This window comes from Staurois parvus, unplaced genomic scaffold (genome assembly GCF_062004578.1).
Source record: "Staurois parvus isolate SC_StPar_1 unplaced genomic scaffold, SC_StPar_1.0 ptg000114l, whole genome shotgun sequence".
NCBI lineage: Eukaryota > Metazoa > Chordata > Amphibia > Anura > Ranidae > Staurois > Staurois parvus.
Window position 1 is genome coordinate 5,250,476 of NW_028317910.1, and position 24,083 is coordinate 5,274,558.

The 24,083-nt window shown below is 43.4% G+C and overlaps 1 protein-coding gene across 3 annotated transcripts in view; it reads left to right on the forward strand.

The window, feature by feature from the left end:
• Positions 1-23,878, forward strand: part of CCDC77 (coiled-coil domain containing 77) — a 56,697-nt gene extending 32,819 nt beyond the window's left edge. For all 3 annotated transcript variants that reach the window (XM_089671770.1, XM_089671768.1, XM_089671769.1), the window contains exons 7-12: positions 522-610; positions 3,963-4,111; positions 8,086-8,332; positions 13,597-13,722; positions 14,292-14,444; positions 19,430-23,878. In XM_089671770.1, the coding sequence (XP_089527896.1) occupies positions 522-610; positions 3,963-4,111; positions 8,086-8,332; positions 13,597-13,722; positions 14,292-14,444; positions 19,430-19,576 (911 nt within the window). In that variant the 3' untranslated portion in view covers positions 19,577-23,878. The remainder of the gene's footprint in view (positions 1-521; positions 611-3,962; positions 4,112-8,085; positions 8,333-13,596; positions 13,723-14,291; positions 14,445-19,429) is intronic.
• The last annotated feature ends 205 nt before the right edge of the window (positions 23,879-24,083 follow it).

Sequence of the window (24,083 nt, forward strand, 5' to 3'; positions counted from 1 at the left end):
TGCCTATGTGTACATGGCCACGTAGGCTAACATAGAGGTGCTTTTACAGGCTGGAAAAAAAAAAGCTGTATGCCTGTATAAGCAACATTTTTTTATGCTCCATGTGCATGAGGCATTGCCAATCCTGTTGCTTGGGAGTTCCCTGTAGAGATCGAATCAGTCTTAGACTCTTGAAATCATCAGAAATAGCAGATGCTTCATGGTATTGGAGCATGTGGCCTTTCACAGGATACAGTGCTTGAGCCTAAGTGGTCAATGACCAGAAGATAACAATTTCAGGTAGAGAAGCAGTAAGGTTCATTAAACATCTCTAAGCTGTAACAGGGTTTAGACATTGGGATCTGACAAATGGAAAGGTGGAAGAGCACAGTAAACATGGGTATAAACCAGTTGTGTATCATGGGGAAAACCTGGTATTTTTTTTTCCCTTGTGTGAATTTCACATATTAAAAAGTGTCATCCTATTCATCTGTAGTTATGAATCATGTTTTTTTTTTTTTTTTTTTTTTTTTCTTTTGCAGCTACAAAAAAAGGCCAACTTAGACTGAACACAAAAACTGACAGAACCCAAGGTCCTGAAAGGCCAGATGACCAGACTCTACTGCTGCAGGTGAGTTGGTGTTGCCTGTCTTATGAACACAGAATAGAAAATTACCAATTTGTATCCTGAAGTTGTAATGCTTAATTTGAACTAGTATGTATGTATCGGTGCCACTTCACCCTTTCTCAATTCATAAAATAGCTATTTGAAAACATGCTAATCCTTTGTCTCCTAGGGCAATTATGTCCCCCATGTCTCCGTAACCAGTTGGGCATCTAGACCCCCACACTCCTTCCCTCCCCATGCACCTTAGATTGCTCTCAGCATCTAGTGCTTTACATTCTAGAACCCTGTACCTTACCACTTTACCCTTCACCCCCATACTCCAACCCACTATGCCCTTAGCCTCATTTAATATGATTGAAGTCACATCTGGACGTGGCACTGTTTACTGGTTGTTAAGGAAACGAACGTTTACTCTGTAATCTGTCATCCAACTAGATGTGTCATATTCTCAATATATCTGCTGCATATTATAAACCAAACAACACACAAGGTGGACAACTGCTTGATATTGTAATGCCTTTATTGTAAGGATAATGTATAGCATCCTTACAGGGTACTGTCAGTACTGCTTTTTTTTTTTTTTTTCCCCTCAATATAAATATTAAATGTTTGAAAAAAAAATCAGTTAAAATTGAGTGCCAGGTAAATCTTAAGAGAACCTTCCATAAATTCAGGTGATGTAACCATTACATTTGGTTAGAATTTTATAGACTTCATATCCACTTCTTGCAATCTATTTCACAGCTGAGAGAGTCAGAATTCTCAATCAGTCGGGCCCCATTCACACTTTGCGTAGTGGTAATGTTCGTTTCAGCGCACGTTCCCCCACTTCCCACAATGGGTTCACTTCAATGGGCTGCCCTATGCACAACAAATATGCCAAAGAAACTCCAGAACCTTTTTGGGTTTGAAGAATCGCTGAGATTTTTGTGCAACAAACATGACAAAATCACACTGTGTTTGAGGTGAATAATGGCATTGCAAACGCGTCACACGTTTCTGAAAACATGGATAGAACATGCGATTCTGCCCGTGTTTTTAGAGCGACCAAGTGTGACTGGGGTCTTAGTGTTTTGTTGTTTTGGACAGTGCTTGTTAGTCAAATGCTGAACATGCAAAGTGATAGGCTAGTTGTTGTGATTCTGTTCCATTGTTGTACAAGCACAGGCTAGGGAAGGGAAGTGACCAAGGAACACAGCTTTGGCAGGTTTGGGTGTTTTGTTTTTTGCTATAATCCGTTATTAAATGAGGAGAACACCCATGATTTTAAGGTGGAAAAGATCTTGAACTGTGCACTTAAGGATGCTTGCAAGGGTATAATTGCATGTTTATGTGAAGCATATAACTGAAATACTGAGGTCACATTTGACTAGGGTTCTGCTATCAATTCCACTTTTACATATCTGCATGAGTACATTTCTGACATGTCACAATATACAGCAACAGTATTGTGTTCAGGGAAGCTCCACTTTCATCATTTAACCATTTCCATACCGGGCACTTTTACCCCCTTCCTGCCCAGGCCATTTTTCAGGTTTCAGCGCTCACACTTTGAATGACAATTGCGCAGTCATACAACATTGTACCCAAACTATAATTTTATCATTTTCTTCACACAACTAGAGCTTTCTTTTGGTGGTATTTAAGCACCGCCGGGGTTTTTATTTTTTGATAAATTAACAAAAAAAGACTGAACATTTTGAAAAAAAAAAACACGTTTTTCTTTGTTTCTGTTTATAAAAGTTTGCAAATAAATAATTGTTCTTCATAAATTTAGGCCAAGATGTATTCTACTACATGTCTTTGGTGAAAATAACCCAAATTAGGATGTATGTTTTAGTTTGTAGGAAAGTTATAGAGTTCACAAACTATGGTATAGATCTGAATATTGATCAATCCTGAAGTACTGACAGCCAATCTAATTTCTTGAGGTCCAAGAATGTCAGAACAGTACAGATATCCCCCAAATGACCCCTTTTTGCAAAGTAGACAGTCCGACGTACTTCATAAGAGGCATGTCGAGTTTTTTTAAGTTGTATTTTTTTTGTCATAATTTTTCAGAAAAAGAAATTTTTTTTTTTTTTTTTTTACATACTGTCACCAGTGCAGTACAGCATCATCATATAACTGGCATGGCGGTGATCAGGGACACTGACTGGTGACAGTATGGAAAAAAAAAATATATATTTTTTTTATTTTAATTTTTTTTATTAATTTTAATTTTTTATTACTTTTTTTTTTTCTTAAGATTTTTTTTTTTTCATATTTCACTATGACCAAAGTAGTACAATGTTACCTTAGTAACATTGTACTACTTTGGGGAAGTGATCAGTATTTTTTTTTTTTTTTTTTACACAATTTGCTTATAGCAAAGAATAACTTTTGCTATAAGCAAGCATTTACCTGAATGACATCGATTCATTCAGGGTTTTTTTTTTTTTTTTTGTTGGTGCTTAGCTGTGATTTGGCCACAGCTAATCACATGACATGTGCATGTGATCGCTGTGACCATTCACAGCTAGACACTAGTATACAATGGATGGCATGAATGAAGCCAACCGTTGTATACAACTGTCATGTGACCTGCTGTGATTGGCCACAGCAGGTCACATTGTACCGGCAACGGGGGCCGGTACTCAGATCTGTCATCAACCGTGTCCGAGGTACACGGCCGGTGAAAGATCGCGCCGCTGCGCGGCTCTGCAAGCACGAAAACTGTGCATGCCCGGGAGGATGCCAAATGGAAATCTACAGCATTTTGCCGGCCGCCAAACGGCTATTGCCCGGGCGGCTATTGGTTAAAAAGCCGGCCTTGAGCTTCAGTCAATAACATTGCCTAGGCTGAAATGTTGTAATCAGTCTGCTACAGGCAGGAGGAAGTGTTTTCCTTAGCAAGCCACAAGGTCAGAGATTGCAGTAGGGGCTGATCTATGTCAGCCATTTGTGAACAAAACCAAGGTCTGCACAGGAACCAGGATTTAGATACGTTTGTCATCTTTGAGCAACCATTCCATTTCTGGAGGTAGATGGATCCCTTGATGAAGCATGAATAAAGATGGCACCGTCCTGGAGAGAAAAGCAGATGAAGATATTGTGAAAGGTAAGAAATACCTGGAAGTGTTGCACTGAAACAAATCTTGGCAGACTGTACATAAAGCTGAGCTAAACCCTCCAATCCTTTATAGTCAGGGAAGCTGCCATCTTAGCTTCTTCCTTGACTTGCAGTTGTCATTCTGCACATGTGATCAACGATGACACCAGCCATTTGATGGCCTGACAGTTCGGTAGAGAGGTAACTTAAGGCATGAAAATTCCCTAGTAATACAGCAACTTTTATGTGTTGTAATTTAAACAGGTGGAGGCACTGCAGGCCCAGTTGGAGGAGCAGACCCGTCTCTCCAAAGAACAGGTAGAGTCATTGCTGGATGACCGAAGGATCCGTATGGAAGAGGCTCAAGTACAGCATCAGAGGGACCAGGACAAAGTCAAAGAACTGACGGATAAGTGAGTTTCCAAAGATGGCTTTCTTTTCTAACAACTCAGTTTCTACTTGACTTACAGCAGCCCATCACAGGCAGGTAATGGGTAGATTATGACTGACCCTGCATTTCTGCCTTTCACACCTCAGGTCAGAAATGTGAATTCAGAGCTAAGGGAAGTCCTGGGTTCTCGCATCCATGTCCTATGACACAGCTCAGGGGAGACCTGGGAGGTCATGTATGCAGGCGCTGCTGAAACTGAGGTCTCATCTGTAAATTTTACAGGAGGAGAGGGGGTGTTAGTAACTCCTGACCTTCGCACTGTGTTACTTTTTCTGACTTCTGCGATCTGCATTACATAATAACGAAATGTCACTACTGATGCTTGCAGTCTGCATTTATTCTGACCTCTGAACTCCACATTGCATACTACTGACCTCTGAAATCTGCAATACTACTAACCAATGCACTTTGCATTACTACTGACCCCTGAACTCTGCATTACATATTACTGAGCGCTGTGTGGTCTACTACTCCTATATTACCGATCTCTGATGAGGTTGTCGTTCTAAGTAGTAATGCTTGTCACATTTCATTACACTAGGCATAATTTATTCCTATAACTTGGGCTCAGAGAAAAGTTTATAAAAAAAAATAATCTCCCGAGTGTATAAATAATATCTTAATGGACCTCGGCACTTTGTGTTACTATTGACCTCTGAATGCTGCATTAGTTACTACTGGCCCTTGAAGCTGTTACTTAATCCTGACCCCTGAACTCCATGATATGTCTGCTTTACTGCTAACAGCTTAAGTCTGTTGCTTAACTGTAAACCCCCACATATACCCAGTGAAGTGACTGGCCTCAGGTGATACACAGAAATGAAAAGAATCCTCCTACATAAATTATCCCTGTTACCTACAGCTGTTTTTCCCCTACATGCATTCAAAGTGCAAACTTTACACAGGATTTCTCATCTCTGAATAGCAGGGGGCGGGGAGCTGAAGTTACATCCGTGAGGAGTGCTCTCAGAGCTGATTGAAGGGAAGGGGGAGGGCCTCATTCACATCTGTGCGTCTTTTTTGCGCGTCAACATAGGGCAGTCCATTAACCTAATGAGTCATACAGTATTGCAACCTTAAATTATATGAAATGTGCACAACCTTAAACCGTGTCAGCTTATTGGAAACAGGTAGATTTATTCACCTATAAATTATCTATCCCTATACCCTGTACTGCTGCGATGTGCCTCCTTGGTATTCTGGATGAAGAATTAGGAGGATGGTACCCTAGAACAGTGTTTCTCAACCTTTTTCCAGTCGGGGCGCCCTTGAAAAGTATTTTCAATCACGGGGCACCCCTGTCCAAGGCTTGCTTCACGTTACCGTGTGTTGCAAAATGCATGCAAAATCGCTCTTATTTTTGACACGCAGACAAATGCTCTGCTCTTTAGGGGTACCCCCATACATTGGCAAACACGGGGTGTTTTTTGGTGTGGTGCAATTTTAAAACTAAGGTTAGGGATGACTTTCCCTGCATTTCTGCGGGTAAGGTAGCCCATTGAAAAGAATGGACTGCCCTACACACAGCCACACAGATGTGAACCAAGGGCCTTGTTCACCTCTGAGGTTGGAGGGCAGTAAAACCATGCAATTGCGCTGCTCCCCCTTTAGCTGCAGAAACAGCAGCTGGGGGATGTACACATGCTGTTGCCGCAGCTGGAAGTATACCTCCAGGTGAATGGGGTTGAACTACAACCACCCCGCAACTGTGTGTGCATTGCATGCATTTGTGTGGTGGTTGATGCTGCTTTTTACAGGGTTATACTAGGTGGTGAGGAGGCAACGTATTGCCTCTTTACCACCTGTTGGATGCCTCTGAAAAGCGATCTGAGCATGGATTGCTTTTCAGAGGCGCAGCAGTCCTTGCTTCTATTACGAACAAGTCCTAAAAAAGCAGTTCTGAAAGGACAGGAATAGGGGGTCGAGTTTAAAAGTAAAATACATATACACATATATAAAAACACACACACACGTATGTGACGGGCACACCGTCAAACCCCAGCCCTTCTCAACAACTTGTGACCGAAGGACCAGCCGATCTAAGACCGCACTGCCACTTGCGTAACAATGCCACTCTCAGCTGCGCCCTGCACAAAGATTTTCCAGCTTTCTGGACCACAATCCTGTGTGCCAGCAGCCTGAGAGCGATTGTTACTGGGTCAGGTTAATTACGCAATTAACCCTTCACACTGCCACCACCACCTTTTTATAGAGAAGTAGGAAACTCACAAATCTTAGCAGTAACACTATGATGTTTGAATAAGCGTCTGTATACACACTGCCACCGCAGACAGATGTATGCAGAGGGTTAAAACACACAGTAGCACTCTTCAGAGACGGGGAATCTTTTAGTTTTCATTAAAAGCCTTAGAGACAGCTTCAACACTTTTCAGAAAATAGGATTTATTACTAAAAAGGTTAAAATGAAGGTTGTCTTTTCTCCCAAAGATGGTTCCTGGTGTTAAAAGGGAGAATCTCTTCTTTTCTCTTCAGGCATGACGGCCTTTTTTCTAGTGTCCCAGCAGGGGGTGGCTACTGAAGCCAAGGGCTAATCGCCTCATTTGGGGAGGGGTGTTAGGCGGGGGACCCAGGCTATGACCAAATTCCTCCAAGTTTATACCATGGTCAATCACCTTCAATATGTACATGTAGCATCCTAGCCACTGGCAGATTAATATGCAGAATCATATTCTGAACGTCCAGACACCAAATATGCCATAACTTACCATTCCAGATAAAAATATATTGCTTTCTACTCTCTTGTAGACGCCACATAGGGATGTAAGGTGTCAGGTGACTCGTATCAAAATGACCTATCTGAATATATGCTTTATTTTAATGTGCCCTGTTCCTGTTAAGGTTTATGAATTTGTATGAAAAAGTGATTCAAGTGGGATGTGCATTTTATGGCCACTCTGAGATAATGTTTCATGTCAAGTGACGACTGAGTTATAGTTTTATGACTGGGCAGATGAAAGTGTTTCAGACCCTCTGGCACCAGGCTTAATTGGGGTTACAACCATGAAGCGTATCCAGCTGTGCCTTATGCATTTGTGACCCCAGTGCACACACACATACAGATCACATTCCATTCCAAGATAGAGTGAGAATGATCTTTGTAGGGTATGATACAAATATGATTGTCAGCGTCCGTATCTCTACGCACAATTATCACAACGTACACACATACATGCGTACACATACATATACACATGTACACATACATACACATGTACACATACATACACACACACACATACTCATGTACATGTATACACATACATGTGTATGTACACATACAGGCACATGTATACAGCATTATGAAACGTTACGGTACCTTAGCTTCCATTACACAGCCACGTACTGCACTCTAGGGGGAAGCAGAGAGCACAGAAGACACTCCCCTTCACTTTGCTGAGTGATGTGATGGCTCCCAGTGCCGACGTACAGTGCGGCCGGGGATTGGGAGCTCGGGCTTAAGTGACAGCCTTTCTCCCCATGGCACCCCAGAAGACCTCTGGCGGCACCCCTGTTGAGAAAGGCTGCCCTAGAACCTTTCTAAAAGAAACCAAATGATAGCCCTTAAATGGATGCAGTCCACCACTACCTTAATTCAGTGGATAGCAACATGCAATCAAATGAACCTGTATGAGAAGATTGTACTCTATATGATAGTACCACCTAGGTAACTGAGGGTACCAGTCTCACAGGCTTGGTATTATGATATCTCCATTGTAGTTATTGTCCTTCATCGGGGAGGGATAGGAGATGGAGGCTTGTTTATGTTATGTGTTAATTTTTGTCACTATATATTGCCATGCTGGAAACAAATCTGAGTAGGAATGTATACCTTTGCATAGTTGACAATCCTGTGTATGCGTTATGTTTGCAATAAACAGAGTTAAAAAAACATTTTTAAAAATCTGCCATCTGTAGGCTGAACAAGACTCAGAAGCTCCTCTATGAGAGCACCAGGGATTTCCTGCAGCTGAAATTTGAGGGTCGTGCCAACGAGAAGTCCTGGATGGCAGAGAAGGACAGACTGCTGCAGGAACTCGATCGTTGCCGAGAGCAGTTGACCTTGAGCTGTGACCCAGATCGTGGGAGAGAGCAGGAGATGGTAATCTTTAGATTGTCACAGGCCGAGAAAGCGGCTCGGACATCACGGACTGAAGAAGTCAAGGTGATTATATAGTGCTGTGCAGACTCCTAAAGCTTTGGGCATGGTCGAGATTTTGGGGGTTAGGGGGTAGGGGCTTGTAGCCATACCAAAATTTGAATTTCTAAACTTTTTTTTCTTATTCATGTATTAAGATACACAGGGTGAAGTAATTCAGGTACACTGGGTTATGTTGCTGCCTTCAGGAGATTGGACACTGGTAGCAAAACTGTAGGATAAGCCCTGTAAACCCCTCCCGCTCCCATCATGCTCCAGTTTTTTGCTAGTCTCCTTAGAAGAACTAACATCTTCTCTGCTCTGTAAGAAGCAAATCCTTGTCTTTTTATCTAGATTCATTTTTTAGTAAGTTGGTCAACAATGGTTGCAGAGCTGGAATGGGCTCACGTTGCAGCTTTCCAGATCGGTTAATCCTTGGCAATCCTGGACCCCGCTGGGACGAAGCAGTGGAGCCAGCTTGTAATGTGTCCTGTGGGCACTGAACTGAAGGCTCTCTCCTAGACACTTGTGTGTAATGTGTGCGTTAGCCAGAGTGCTTTACAAGTCATGAGCTCGCAGTGCACCCATCTGGTGCAGCTCTGTCTCTAAAGACTCGTTCAGGAGTAAGCCCACCGGGAGGGCAAAGACTGCTTGGATGGAGCATGTCACCTGGATCCTGCCTTTCTATCCCCAGTGTATCTACTTTGTGAACTGCATGGTCTCTTAGGACCACTGCTGCAGTAAGGTCTTTGTTGTTTATGTAGGAAGCCTGGTGCTGCTTTACATAGCTCTGGTGAATCCTCTAAGGCACATGTGTCAGACACAAGGCCCAGGGGCTAACTTCGACCCATCAATCAATTTCATGTGGCCCTTGCACCTCTCCTGCAGCTGCCGCACCCCCCTCATTTCTGCTCCTACCTTGTCAGCAGCAGAGAAGGGAACAGAACTCCTACAGATCCTGCACCTCTCTGTGTAGCCACAGCACCCCCTCGTCTCCACCTCCCCTGGCCTCAACATTCAGCTTCTTTCCGGCAACAGCCCAAGGTAAGGGGGTGCATTGTGATGTTAGGAACGTGGCAAACTCTTGACCTCCAAAGGTGGGGTGGGCTCTTGACATGTTTGAGGGGTGGGCGCTCTGAACACCTAGACTTGGAGATACAACCGTCCCTTTGAGAGCAACCATAATGCTGATGCGGCCCACAATTCAATTTTTACACCCCTGCTAAAGGCAGCAGTCTGGTCGAATGTTGGCAGTGTACGATCCTAAACCATTCCACGGTCACTTGCAGTGTTTCTCCCATTGAACCTGTCACAAATAGCTGGGGCCACTGTCCCCTGCCTGAATCAACACACCTCCGAGTCCTCTTTCAGGGCTGGCTCCCTCCTCTGTCTTGTCCAGGAAGGAATTCTCTGGTACTATATTTGTGCTTATGGGGAAAATTTCAGCTTTGTTAGCTAACTCTGAACACAGAGGTCCCAAGTAGGCTGTTACACCCTCTCATCCAGAGTCCTTACCTCATGGCTGCAGCAGCTTCTGCATGGTCAAGTAAGGATGAGGAGAATTGCACCCCATCATTGTTTGAGGAGTTGGTGCATTGGTAGTCTCATGTGCAGACATAACTCTTAAAGATACCATTTTGTTCCTTACTGATGCAGTATGTACATGCCTAGACTTGGAGCAGCCTGGGTCAGCTATAACTAGTTACCAGCCTAGATTCTTTTCAGCCCACAACTTAAGACCTTTCCAGTACACTCACTACTGCAACCTGTTTTGTATGGTGATGGGCTTAATTCAGATAAGGTCTTCACTTCTAGGTGATTTTACTGCGCACTATGCTATTGGGGACGGGCTTAACAAGGCTCTGTCCCTGTGGAGGACACCCCAATGTTTAAAGATTATGTGGATAATAGAAGCCCTTTCCAAAACCTTATTCTCATCTGCCACACCTTAGGTGTCTGATCCACAGATGTGTCAGGATCCTGGCTCTATCCTAACAGATCCTTCTGCCCTCCCAACAATGGACGTTCACACCTCTGGACCTACTCTACTGTATTAACGGCCTAGCGACTATTATACTCCTAATATCCAGAATGGGTCTCTTTTCTTTTTTTTTTTCCAGTGCACATATGAAAGACTGCTCAAATGGTGGTCTGAGAAGCATCAGTGTTGAAAATGCATTTTGTATACATACTTCCCTGGACCACCTTTTTCGGGTAGAGTACCCTTTTTGCCCCATCAAAAGAAGGCTAAACTCCAGTATAAAAAACAGTCTACCCCTGAGGGTAAGGCAAGTTCCTTTCACTGCCTCCAATTCCTAGGCGAAACCTGGGACTCAGAGGACTTTTGGAGTCCAGGACTCACAGCAAAAGTCCACAAACAAGTCCTCCTTACAATGAGCAGATGTGCTCACTTGTTAAAGTGGAGAGGTGTCTTTTGGCCCATGTCCATCTGGTGCCAGGATTTTTCAGATGCTTGGGTCATGCAAGGACATGCTATCCAGGGGCTACAAGCTAGAATTTAAATATCTGCCTCTGTCCCGCTTTGTTGTCTAACCTGCCAACATTCCTGCAAAGACTAGTTGACCATCATGCTGCTCTGGCAAGGCTGCTCTCTCAAGGTGACATAGTTCTTGTTCGAGAGTTAGAAAGATTCCACGGTTTCTACTGGGGAATGAGGGAATTAAAACCGTTCCGGAACTAAAGGTTCTCAGCACTTTCTCTCTGGTACTAATATTCTGCATGGAGTCTTCAGGGTCAGTCAATGCTTTATTCCATCTGCAACATCTTCTGGTCTCTGTGGACATCAAGAATGCCCAAACCTCGAGTAGTCAACGTCAACGCAGTCTCATTGCTTTGTGTATGTAGTGCTCGTCCTGGATACTGGCCAGTTCAGGTTTTTTTTTCCTCAGGAAAACTTCAGATTCTCCTCTTCTAAGTTCAGACCCTGCAGTCCAGGAAGCATCATGTTCAGGCCTATTCTGCCATGCACATCCTAGGCGTGGAAAATTGGCAGGCAGACATTCTCAGTCGTCAATATCTGGTGAAGAAGTTCTTCACCCCAAGGTGATTGTACGTGGAGGAGGCTGGATGTGGACCTCCTGGCTTCCAGGTTCAACACAAAATGACCATGTTTGTTTTCAGGTCCTGGGATCCTCTAGTTATCACAGTGGATGCTCTGGAGACTTTTTTGCTTGCTCCGTAGGCTTGACATGGAGGGCATGCCGGCGATTCTCATTGCACTGAACTGGCCCGGCAGATATCATGCTTGTAAATCCTCTGACTCCTGGCAGACTCATAATGGGACCTCCCAGATCTTCTGTTCCTCAGGACTGTAGTTTCAATGGCTTGGCTGTTGAAGCACAGTTTTTAAAAGACAGGTATGCCTGATTTGGTTATCCCTATGCTTTAAAATCTAGAAAATTTTCTTCTCACACAGTCTACAATCACAACTGGATAGCTTATTTCCCATAGTGCAAGTACAAGTAGTGGAGGTTTTCCACCCAAAAAGGTATACTGTGGTGTGAATCTTATCTTTTCTGGATCAACAATTGCCCTTGAATACCATCAAGAGTAAAATATCATCAATTCTTTTCTGCATACCACTTGCATGTCACTTCTTGGTAAAGGATTTTGTGCAGACTGTGGCTCACATTGTTCCCCAGTGACTTCTTGGAACATGAACTTAGTTCGGTCTGCTCTTCCCTTTGAACTGCTCCGGGATACTTCAATCTCTTTTACTCACAAAGTTGCCTTCCTCGTTGCCATCACCTCTGCAAGCTAAAGTTTTGGGTTGGTGGCTTTATTCTGTAAAGAACCTTTTGTTATGTTACACAGACACCTTTCATCCCAAGGTGGTTTCTTACTTTCATCTGTAACCAGGACATTGTTCTACCGTCCCTGTCCTACTCCAAAGCCTCCTAAGGAGATTTCCTCTGCTGTTTGCATTTGGTACTCACTGTTCGGGACTATCTCTCAACTTAGTTTCCTTTGATAGATTAGCTCTCTTTCTGTCACTCCTGTGGGTCTCTGCAGAGGACAGCCTGCCTTTCATTGCACTCCAGGTGGATTTGGCTGCTCTTCCATCCTACGGCCTTAAGGATATAGTTTTTACCCTTCCCTGTCAAGGTGGGCTCTACTAGATTTAGTGCTCTTGGGCTTTTCAGTATTTGCATCTGTTTCTCAAATTTGCAAGGCTGGCACCTGGCCTTTTGTTTACAATGTTTAAGTTCTTATAAGGTGGTTGTTCTGGCCTACAATGATGCCAGCTTTGGATGTAGGGTTATTCAAGCAGCTCTGTAAGCGCTATTGTGCCCCCTCTGTTAACCTATGGTTACTTGTGGGCCTGTTGGCATTTTCGTTTTGTTGCCTACCCTTTAGTTGGACTGCTTTTGGACATTCCAATGTACCTGAATTACTTTACCTGGTGTCCCATAATGTACAATTACAAATACAGAACTTTTGACTTGCCATAAAACCCTTTACTTAAGGGACACAGGTCCCTCCCATCTGTTCTTATGATCATCTTACACTATTGCTGCAAAACAGAAGCATGGTGGGAGTGGGGAGGGCGTATACCAGGCTGTCTTACAGCTTTGTTTCCCAGTGTCCAATCCCCTGAAGGCAGCAACATATCCAAATGTACCTGAGCGTCCTTAGGGCGTATTCACACCAGCAGCAGCACCGATCGCGTGGCGCATCAAACTATCCCCCCCCTTTTTTTTTTTTTTTTTTTATTTATTTTGGTGTTCAATATGTAATTGTGTGAGTGCCACTAGTCCTGGAGTACATTGATCCCAGCCTGCATGGTGTGCCCCCCCTCCCCCACTGGGGCTTGTGTTAACATGCTTGGCTCAGTAAATGGGCGGAATGGCATGAATGTCTTTTTGCCTGAAGAGGTCTGCAGGTGCTGGACCGAGGAGTAAGCCGGAGACATTGGACAGCACAGGAAGTGATGGGATATATCTCCAATGGGCACATCATCAAAAACATGGTTTAGTAGAGTGGGAAAGATGCATTTCTACAATGTTTCTATTGCTGTCTGTGCCTCCCTGTCCCAGTAACAGCTGCTCCTCTGAAATGTTTTGCATGGGCAGCACAGACTGGACGTGAAGGAGAATCTCCACAATGGTGTTAGACATACATAAAAACATGAAATATAGTATAAATGTTCTCCACTCTTTCCAAAGCTAAAAATGGAGTTTGGCAGGAACTAGACATTTAATAACACCTTCCACACTATAGTCATCCATTCTAGTAACACCAGAGCTTTCTTGCTCTCTTTTGACTTGTAGAGCCTAATGGAACAGCTCTCACAGGCTCATCGACTAGCAGACATGTACCGAGAGCAGTGCGTAGCCCTGGAGGACGAGCTAGCAAAGATCCGGGAGGAAGGAGATGTCGGACGGGAGATATTCAAGGTAAGATCTATATAGGAGGTTTATGGACATGGAAGTTTTAAAAACAATTTTGCACACAGAAATAACACAGATACACAGAAGATTGTGCTACAATCTGGAATAGAAAATATAAATGTGAACAAACCACACAGTACAGTAAACAATGGATACTTTGTCTCCCCCCCCACCCCAGCACATAGAGCTCTGATAATCTTCTAATGAATTGACCTTTTAGTTAAAAAGTACTTATTCCTGGATGATGTGAGTCTGGAATTGCATTGAATTTACCAGTTACCACTTCATAAACATGTAGCCAGTGATAGACCTTGAAGTGATCAGTCCAGCTCATAACAGAGCTCTTATAAAGATCTTCGGTACATACCAGAAGTAAAAAGCAAACATAAGTTTCATACTTCGCATTCCAGTTGTTCCCTATCCCAGCGCCCTTTTAATTCTGTTGTAAAATAAGTTGGCAGGATTATATTGTAGGCTTTGTATTACTTTAAGTGAAACTCCAAGGATTTTCATACTGTTCATAAGCCCTGTGGTTTCTCCTCCCAGCCTATTGCTAGTCTCCTTCCATATTTCAGGAACGTTCTGACAAGGTCGCCAAACGTCTTCAGCTTATGACCCAACGCTACGAAGCTCTGGAGAAACGTCGCAACATGGAGGTAGAGGGCTTCAAAACAGACATCAAACTTCTCCGCCAGCGGCTGCGGGATGTGGAAAAGCAGCTTTTCAAGGTGAGGATGAGGATAAATCAAAGGCCTGCTTCTCTCACAAGTGGTGCAGGTGACATTGATGTGAAGGCTTATTCAGCATCTGCTGCATTGCCACTGGTCCTCTAATAAGCTGTTTTTACTCCTGGCTTATTATAGGGATTGATCTCCTAGCTGCCCATGTCATGGGCAACAACGCCTGCAGGGATTGCATGCCTGGATTGACATCTCCACTGTGCAAGAGGAAAAAATGCTCCTCTGAAAATATGCCTGTAAACGCCCTAATGTGCATGGACACATAGGCTAACATAGAGCTGCTTCTATAGGCTGGAAAAAAAAACCAAAAAACTATTTCATAATTCTTGGTCAGCTGACCTGCAGAACAAGAATTCTGAAATAGTAGCTCTGACATTTTGAAAGCTGAAGTTTTAGCTTTAAAAAAAAAAAAAAACCCTCCCGCTAGTCACTTCACTTACCTGTAATGATGTATGTCCCACGTTATGCAGGCTGCTGGATCCTGGGGAACTCTTCAGTGCAGGGGTACCTTGCCTTCTTCCTGTCCTTAAACTTAAGGAAGAGGACAAGGTATCCCTGTAAACCAGTGGTTCTCAACCTTTCTAACGCCGCGACCCCTTAATACAGTTCCTCATGTTGTGGTGACCCCCAACCATAAAATTATTTTCGTTGCTACTTCATAACTGTAATTTTGCAGTAGGAGGAATAGTGCCACATCATTGGTGTCAGTGGGAGGAATAGTGCCCCATCATTGGTATCAGTTGGAGGAATAGTGCCCCGTCATTGGTGTCAGTGGGAGGAATAGTGCCCCCTTCATTGGTGTCAGTGGGAGGAATAGTGCCCCGTCATTGGTGTCAGTGGGAGGAATAGTGCCCCGTCATTGGTGTCAGTGGGAGGAATAGTGCCCCGTCATTGGTGTCAGTGGGAGGAATAGTGCCCCGTCATTGGTAGGAATAGTGCCCCGTCATTGGTATCAGTGGGAGGAATAGTGCCTCGTCATTGGTGTCAGTGGGAGGAATAGTGCCCCATCATTGGTGTCAGTGTGAGGAATAGTGCCCCATCATTGGTGTCAGTGGGAGGAATAGTGTCCCATCATTGGTATCAGTGGGAGGAATAGTGTCCCATCATTGGTGTCAGTGGGAGGAATAGTGTCCCATCATTGGTATCAGTGGGGGGGAATAGTGTCCCATCATTGGTATCAGTGGGAGGAATAGTGCCCCATCATTGGTGTCAGTGGGAGGAATAGTGCCCCATCATTGGTATCAGTGGGAGGAATAGTGCCCCATCATTGGTATCAGTGGGGGGGAATAGTGTCCCATCATTGGTATCAGTGGGAGGAATAGTGCCCCATCATTGGTGTCAGTGGGAGGAATAGTGCCCCGTCATTGGTATAAGTGGGAGGAGGAATAGTGCCCCATCCTTGGTGTCAGTGGGGGGAGGAATACTGCCCCATCCTTGGTGTCAGTGGGGGGAGGAATAGTGCCCCATCCTTGGTGTCAGTGGGGGGAGGAATAGTGCCCCATCCTTGGTGTCAGTGGGGGGAGGAATAGTGCCCCATCCTTGGTGTCAGTGGGGGGAGGAATAGTGCCCCATCCTTGGTGTCAGTGGGGGGAGGAATACTGCCCCATCCTTGGTGTCAGTGGGGGGAGGAATTGTGCCCCATCCTTGGTGTCAGTGGGGGGAGGAATTGTGCCCCATCGTTGGTGTCAGTGGGGGGAGGAATTGTGCCCCATCGTTGGTGTCAGTGGGGGGAGGAATCGTGCCCCATCGTTGGTGTCATTTGGGGGAGGAATCGTGCCCCATCGTTGGTGTCAGTGGGGGGAATAGTGTCCCATCGTTGGTGTCAGTGGGAGGAATAGTGTCCCATCGTTGGTGTCAGTGGGAGGAATAGTGTCCCATCGTTGGTGTCAGTGGGAGGAATAGTGCCCCATCATTGGTATTAGTGACACCAATGATGGGGCACTATTCCCACTGACACCAATGATACTTACCTTGCAGACCCCTGCTCCAGCCTGGGCTCGCTCGCTCCCTCCCTCTCCCATGGTACCAACACTTACCTGTCAGATGTCTTCCTTCTCCGGCCGCTCTCCTCCTCTTCACTCGCTCGATCTTCGAGGTGCCGCTCGGCTCCTCCTCTCCAAGCTCTACCTCTTTGCCGGTGATTGGCCGCCTGTGTGCCTCTCCTGAGCTACAGTGCCGGCGGCCAATCACAGGCGAGGATTGATCTCGAGGTGTGTCCAGATGACAGGGGCGGCATGTCATCCCGCCCACACCTGGAGACGGCGGTGGCGGCGGCGAGGAGCGGTGTCTCGGTTCCTAAGACCATCGGAAATATGTGTTTTCCGATGGTCTTAGGCGACCCCTGTGGAAGCGTCGTTCGACCCCCAAAGGGGTCGCGACCCCCAGGATGAGAACCGCTGCTCTAAACAGAGGAGTTCTCTAGGATCCAGCTGCCTGCACAATGTGGGACATACATTATTACAGGTATGTGATGTGACTAAAACTGTGTTCTTTTTTTTTGTTTTGTTTTTTTTTCTTTTAACTTCTGCTTAAGGGTCCATGCACACTGGGCATAATAAAATGCTGCTTATACTGGTGTTTTGGGGGGGGTTTCATTTTTTTTTTCCAGCCTATAGAAGCAGCTGTATGTTAGCCTATGTGTCCGTGCACATTAGGACGTTTACAGGCATATTTTCAGAGGAGCATTTAGAGGCAGAAAAAAAAACCTTCAGAATGCATTTTTGAGAGGAGCTTTTGGGCAGAAAAAGGCTTAACACTATTAAACTCATTACTCATAAACGCGGTGTTTAGGCGCATTCTGCATTTTCAAGTGTACGTTGAAAAATGAGCAGAGGGGAATGTTTTGAGGGAAAAAAACTTATAAAAGCAAATGCCCATAAACTCTTGTGCAACACAAGCCACTATGAGCATTTTTATGATGCATTTTTGATGCCAGAGGTTCTGACCCTTGTGTGCATGGAGCAATAATGGGTATGGATTTTCTTAATTGTACATCACATATTTATGACTACTTGGGTCATGCTGTCATCTTCAAATGGGCATAAATCCCCAAAAATCGGTTAATACTTTGCTTTTAGGTGTTGGATGTGCCTTCACATGTCTCTCTCAATTTGTGGGGTTTAGTCCTATCTTTAAGGACCTATTCCTAAAGTACCATGTTGGGACAATGGAGGGCTTCATCCAGATTGGTCAATATGGCCAGTAGGCCAACCAAGAGGGACTTTGCCCAGGCCCTGTATGCAAGTGTGGAGACAGCCTGTAAAGCTGCAGGGCAGTGATCACCAGGGTACAGATTACCAGGTGACCTCGCTGACAAGATGCTCTACAGATCCTGGGCTGTAATTCCCTGGGTAGAGAATTAAGTCCCTGAAGGCTCTGCAGGGTGCCCCCAACGTAATGGGTAAGTAATGTCTGCACTCTTTGGATGTGGTGCAAGTTTCTCTGAAGTCTACAGCTTTGACAGTCTTGATTCCCAGTTTGTTCTGCCTGAGGGTCTCCTCAAGGGTCAGGCTTCTTCTGGATCCACAATTTCTGGGTGGATTTATCAGCCCATATCTCAGGCCTCATCAAGGGCATTCCAGCAGGGGTAATTCTGCACCAAACTTCTGTTTTGTAAGTCTGTTACCTGGTCTTCTCTGCACACATTTACTGCGGTCTACCAGGTAGATGCTCAACCCTTTGGGGGTGCCAATTTGAGTGATTTGCAGTGGGGATCTCTTCGCTCTGTTTTTGGATTTTGGGTGCATTTGGTCTTGTTGCTGTGTTACCCACCCCTAATATTCAGTGATTTGAGACATCCCAGGTAGTCATAAATATGAAGTCATCTGCGTCCTGTGAAGTACGAATAAGTTCGGATTTTTAGTTTAGCTGTAAAATCTGTTTCTTGGGTACATCAGAGGACACAGAGATCCCTCCCTTTTGTTTTTTTCATTGATGCAAAACTGAGTGGTGGCTGAGCTGGGAGTTATTCCTAGACAGTGATTCCTGACATTTTTGGGCAGTGTCCATTCACCTGAAGTTGGCAGCATAACCCAAGTAGTCATGAATATGATATCATCTGTGTTTTGTGAGGTATTCCAAAAAAAGATTTTACAGGTAAACAAAAAATCTTAATTTTGTTTTCTGCCTTGCTGAATAGTGAACATGGGGAACATCACCACTCTATTTCGTCAAATCAGAGAACACTTTACATTCATTAAGAAAAGTGCAAGCTGTTCTGTGATTGGCATCTGTGCTGAACAAGGGACCCACTGTGTTACCTACGTAGCAGGGCAGCCACACGGCATGGGACCTGGAAGACAGTGGCGATCACTGTAGTAGCAGTGAATACTATAGTGATTCTCTGCTCCCACAGGAATGCCACAGGTATGGACCAATGGAAAATTGACACTTTTGGAAGTGTTGCTTTCATTGTGCACTTTGCATGTAGATTTGGAGCAGAGCTTGGCAACACAGGCAGCAGGGAAGACAAGTACTCTACATAGACTGTTCTTTTACATGTATGACTTGGTTTATAAATATTTCTCTAACTGTAGGGACTCATTTATAAACCATTTACTAATGGCAGCTCCAGTATAACTAGACTGACAGGTTCAGCTTAAAAGAATGCTGTATACAAAATAAAATCCTGAGAAAACCGCTAATAACATTCACAATTGCATACATACCTGTACTAAATTCTATATATTTGGCATTGTATAACTTTCCCATGAAGCCCTTTAGTCTGCTCACGTCCATGTTAGACTAAAATAAAAAATTTATAGTTTTCTGCTAAACCATAAAAATAGCATGACAGCCAGCCAACCTGTGTTTCAGAGAGTTTGGCTATGGCAACCTTTTTATATTTCTCTTGGGCTTTCTTTTAAGCCAGTTTGTAAATGATATAAATGTCTTTTGGGAATTGTAGACTTTATTGGGTTTGCAGAACCTTTTAATATTTGCTTTTTCATCTTGCAATTTCCAAATAACTACAGGTCACGCTGAACATCGGACCCGACCAGGATCTGGCCATCCTTGGTGCAGTACGCCAGGGAAACAAGCGTACACACAAACTCCAGGGTGAACTGCGCAACTTGAAGGCAAAGATCTATGGCCTGGAGAATGAGCTTCGAATTGGCTAAATAAAATGGTCTGGAAAAACAAAGTGTTAGGAGGAGGTTCCCAAAGACTGTTCAAATAAGCCATGTTTTTTACAGCAGTGACTGTGGTTTGTGTAGATTTATTTGATGAAGAGTTTGCAGTTAGGAGTTTGGTTTGCTTATCAATTGGAAAATGCAGTGGGCCGCCTAATGGGCAAGTAACTAAGGATGCCCCTAAATTTCAGCAGCGGAAACATATCAGCCGAAAATAGCCCTATTGGCATTTTGCTGATGGGAAAATTTTAGCAGATACAGGTGCTGATAGGGGGCTGTGTGTACTGCATATGGGGGGCGGTGGCAGAGAAAGGCAGGAGAGGAGCAGTGTATACAGAGAGAACCTGCTAAATGTAACTGACGGGTTTTAAATGTAATTACCAGCTTTTTTTTTTTTTCTCCTTCATTATAGCTCCAAGAGCTGTCAGTCTCCCCTCCGCTAAAGGAAACTAAGGGGTGGGCTCACTGGGTAATGTCACTGGGTGGCTCCACCCCTTTCCTTTAGCAGAGGGGAGAATGACAGCTCATTCTTCGAGCTAAAGTGAAGGGAAAAAAGCCGGTAATTACATTTAATTGCATTGGTCCCCTATGTGATAGCACAACATCCATAAGTTAAAAAAGAAATAAAATACACATTAAAGTTAAAAACAAAATAAAGAAAAAAATTTGAGCCTCCCCACCCCCCACATATGCAGATGTTTTGGTTTTCGACCAAGTGCATTCTAAATTTTTGGTATCCGCTTCGGCACCAGAATTTTTCATTTCAGTGCACCACTACAAGTAATCTTTCAGCCTATCGTTTTGCTGATATGCAATGTGTCTTTAGGCTGCAGGCTGGCCCACTGAACAGATTTAAAGAAGACCTAAACTTTCTAGTCTGTGTTTAACTAGAAATTAAAACATTAAATTGGTTGTAAACCCAGAAAAAAATCCTCATAAAAGGATTATTAAAATTGTCTAATAACTTGTGCCCTTTTATTTTTTTAATATTTCATTAAAGATAACATTTATTAGTGCTGCAAGTTGCATATAATTCTGGATTTACTCTGGCAACCATCTGCAGACTAATCTAGCCTCTTCAGCATTGCTGCATCAGTGTGTATGCTCCTGTTCTTTGCTCTGTTCTGGCCCTTTCGGCTTCTAGCTGCCCACATCACAGGCAGCAATTGGGCTGTTCAGTGTACATAATTGATAGCTTTTCCTCTACTCTGCTTTGCAAGGCTCAGGGAGGAGACAGGGAAAAAGTCATGCAGAGCAGGACCTGGGCTATGCAGAGTAGAGGAGAAGCGGAGTATTCATGTTAGCAGCACAGATGAGAGGTATTTCAGAAACCATACTGTAATTTTAACATCTGATGTATTGTGTTGATGGTAAGCCTTACTAATAACATGTACAGAGCATCTGAGTTTACAACCACTTAATGAACAGGAAATTCTCTATTGTATTTTGGAAGGACTGGTAAAATCTTGTAGTTCAGACCCAGAACCTCAAGCAGCAGCAAAGAATGCTGGGAACCGTGGAGAAGTCCTTCAAGTACATCTCAACACTAATTGGTTGATATTTTGTTTGCTAAAGCACTGTGTATTATGTGGTTTTCACCTTTCAGTTATTTCCTGCTTACATGCACTCACTCCAGTATTGTCTGCACATTATTGCTGTGGGCCAGTGTCCTAATAGTGACAACAGCGGATCACACCTTTGCAATGTGTGTCCTCATGGCTGCTTGTAGTCTCTGCCAGGGAAGCATATGAGACACAGTGTCAACCAGATAACAGGCTTTTAATGAAAGCTGAAGATTTAGAAAATATTTATAACTTCTGCACTGTCAGGGGAGTATCTACTGGTATCATGTAGGCGCTACATGGTCTTGTGACACTTCAGTATCTTCCACTTCAGTTTGGAGTTCTAGACCAATACCGCAACTCTACACCATGTCACCAATTCCGTGCAACATAGTAGGGATACATTTTCTAGCTTTGTACTGTTTTTAAAAACACTTGCAGCTCCGCTATTCACTGTTGTTCTATTTAATACAGATTATAAATTCTTTTGAGAGTTTAGATCCCCTTTTTGCTTTTTAATTTTACCTATGGACAAAAATGTTTGTATTTTTACTTTTTAAATGTTTGTTTTTAATATATTTTCTTTAACTTGACATATTTATAAAGGTTTATAACAAAAAAAATCAATTCACAAATATCAGTTATTACAAAAAAAAAAACCAGTTGTGTAGTTGGTAATATTTTGCTTTCTTGTTCTCTTTAGTGGAATTTGCAATTCCAAATCAACACCACATTGCTTAAACTCCTATTCTGGGGTGGATTCCTCAGCAGTGGTTTAAAAAAAGTAATAGTTACAAACTCCCTCCACTTCTCAGACATTCATTTCTGCCACTAGATGTTGCCCAGTCCTCCAGGTTAAAGGGCAGTCAGCATCATTCAACCTTTTCCTTTGAGTCCACCTGGGCTCATAATTTTTCTGCTTTAAAGGTCATTGATTGACATGTCATTATGGGTGTGCTGTTCAATGCAGGAGTAATGACAGCTCATTGTCACTGAAGGAGGCCTAGTTATGTCACCTGATTGTCCAGAAGTTCTTTAGTAAAGGTATAGGGCTGTCCTTGGCACAGAACTTCATTGGAAAGGGGGAAGGTAAGTACAATAATGTGAAAAGTACATACACCCTATGGAAACTGACTTTTTTAAATTATTTTAATAGTCAACATTAAATCTTAAATCCAATAGTTTCTATAAATAGACAATATTCTTGAACAAATGACACAAAATTATACACAGTGGGGAGGAATTAACAAAGGGTTGTGCAAGCCCATACTTGCACAACTCTTCTAAACTTAGAAAATGGAGCAGAAGTTGCACCTAATTAACAAAGGGCAGCTTCTTTCTTAGGAATAATCCCTTCTCTACTCTGTGGTTGTGATGGGCATAGGATAAAGAACAGAGAGATGGATCTGCATTCTCTGATCTCACAGCAGGGGGAGGAGGAGGGTGTTAACGCTGCTTGGTCGCTGCTTGTGCTCAGCAATCGCTGCACTGGCATTGAAATACGTGTGAGCTGTCTGATAGCCCACATCCCATATGATAGGCTCATATTAGGCAGAAATCTGTGTCAGTTTTCTATATGGAAAACTGCAGCATTCCCTCAATCTGGTGCAGACCTGCACTAGTTTCTAGTTCATTCTGAAATGGAAAATGTCAGAGATAAACCTGAAACAGGTCTTTCTGCTTTGTTAATGTGGCGCAGATTGTTCATTCCCCAGATTGTATTTATTTTTATAATCTTTTAATTGGCAGCACAGTGGTTAAATGGTTAGCACTTCCGTCTGGCAGTACTCGGGTCGTTGGTTCGAATCCCAGCCACGGCACCTCCTGCCTGGAGTTTGCATGTTCTCCCTGTGCCTGCGTGGGTTTCCTCCGGGTACTCCGGTTTCCTCCTACACTCCAAAGACATGGTGGTAGGTTAATTGGCTCCTGTCTAAATTGTCCCTAGTATGTGTATGTATGAATGTGAGTTAGGGACCTTAGATTGTACACCCCTTGAGGGTTAGGGACTGATGTGAATGTACAATATATGTAAAGCGCTGCATAAATTGACGGCGCTATACAAGTACCTGAAATAATCTAAATAATGAAAATGTAGATATGTCTTGTAGGGGAAAAAAAAAAAAGTACACATCTACATTTACTACCACTGCATATCCATGGAATAAGAATCAGTTGTTCCACATTAGATGTCAATGATTAAAATCTCCTTAGGTAGAATGCAAGTGGGACTTGTCTTAAACCTCCGCTATCTAGGGTGGTTGAGGAATGTGGTATCCTCAAGCCAAGATCAATAAAGTTCTCTAAGCCCCTCAGAAGTTTGTGGATGCCTGCACAGGATGTAAAAAGATTGACAAATTATTTCAAATAATCAATCCAGTGTAAGGAAAATAATCTATAAGTGGCATTTATGCAACTTTTTATTTGCTCCAGACTGGCCAACCTAGCAGAATCAACCCTAGAGCTACCCATGTGTGCTAAAAGATGTCTCCAAGAGCCCTGAGATGTCATCACAGGTTGTTCAAGGTAAATCTTGCATTCCCATTGGCATTTTGCATGGACAAGTTAACAAAAAAATAAAAATGTAACCATTAATATCAGAGACTTGTGGGCAACAAGATGTCATTTGCTCCACAGGGAGCAATACCAGCTTTTGATGCTAATGGTGTATTTATTGTTTCATAGTACAGCATTACATTGATATTTTTGTTGAATAAATTGAAAAGGTGCATTTTCCTTGTGTTCATATTTAAGTATATCCCCTTTTATCTGTAGGCAGTTTGAATACAGATCTAATGTTTCCCTGTTCAAATATGTTACAAAAGTCAACAATTTCTATCAAGTTTACTTAATTTTTCACATGACTGTGAAAATGCCTGCCTAAGTGCAGACAGGCTGCAGTCAGGGAGTGGGTGATTTATTAAGGGAAAACTGTA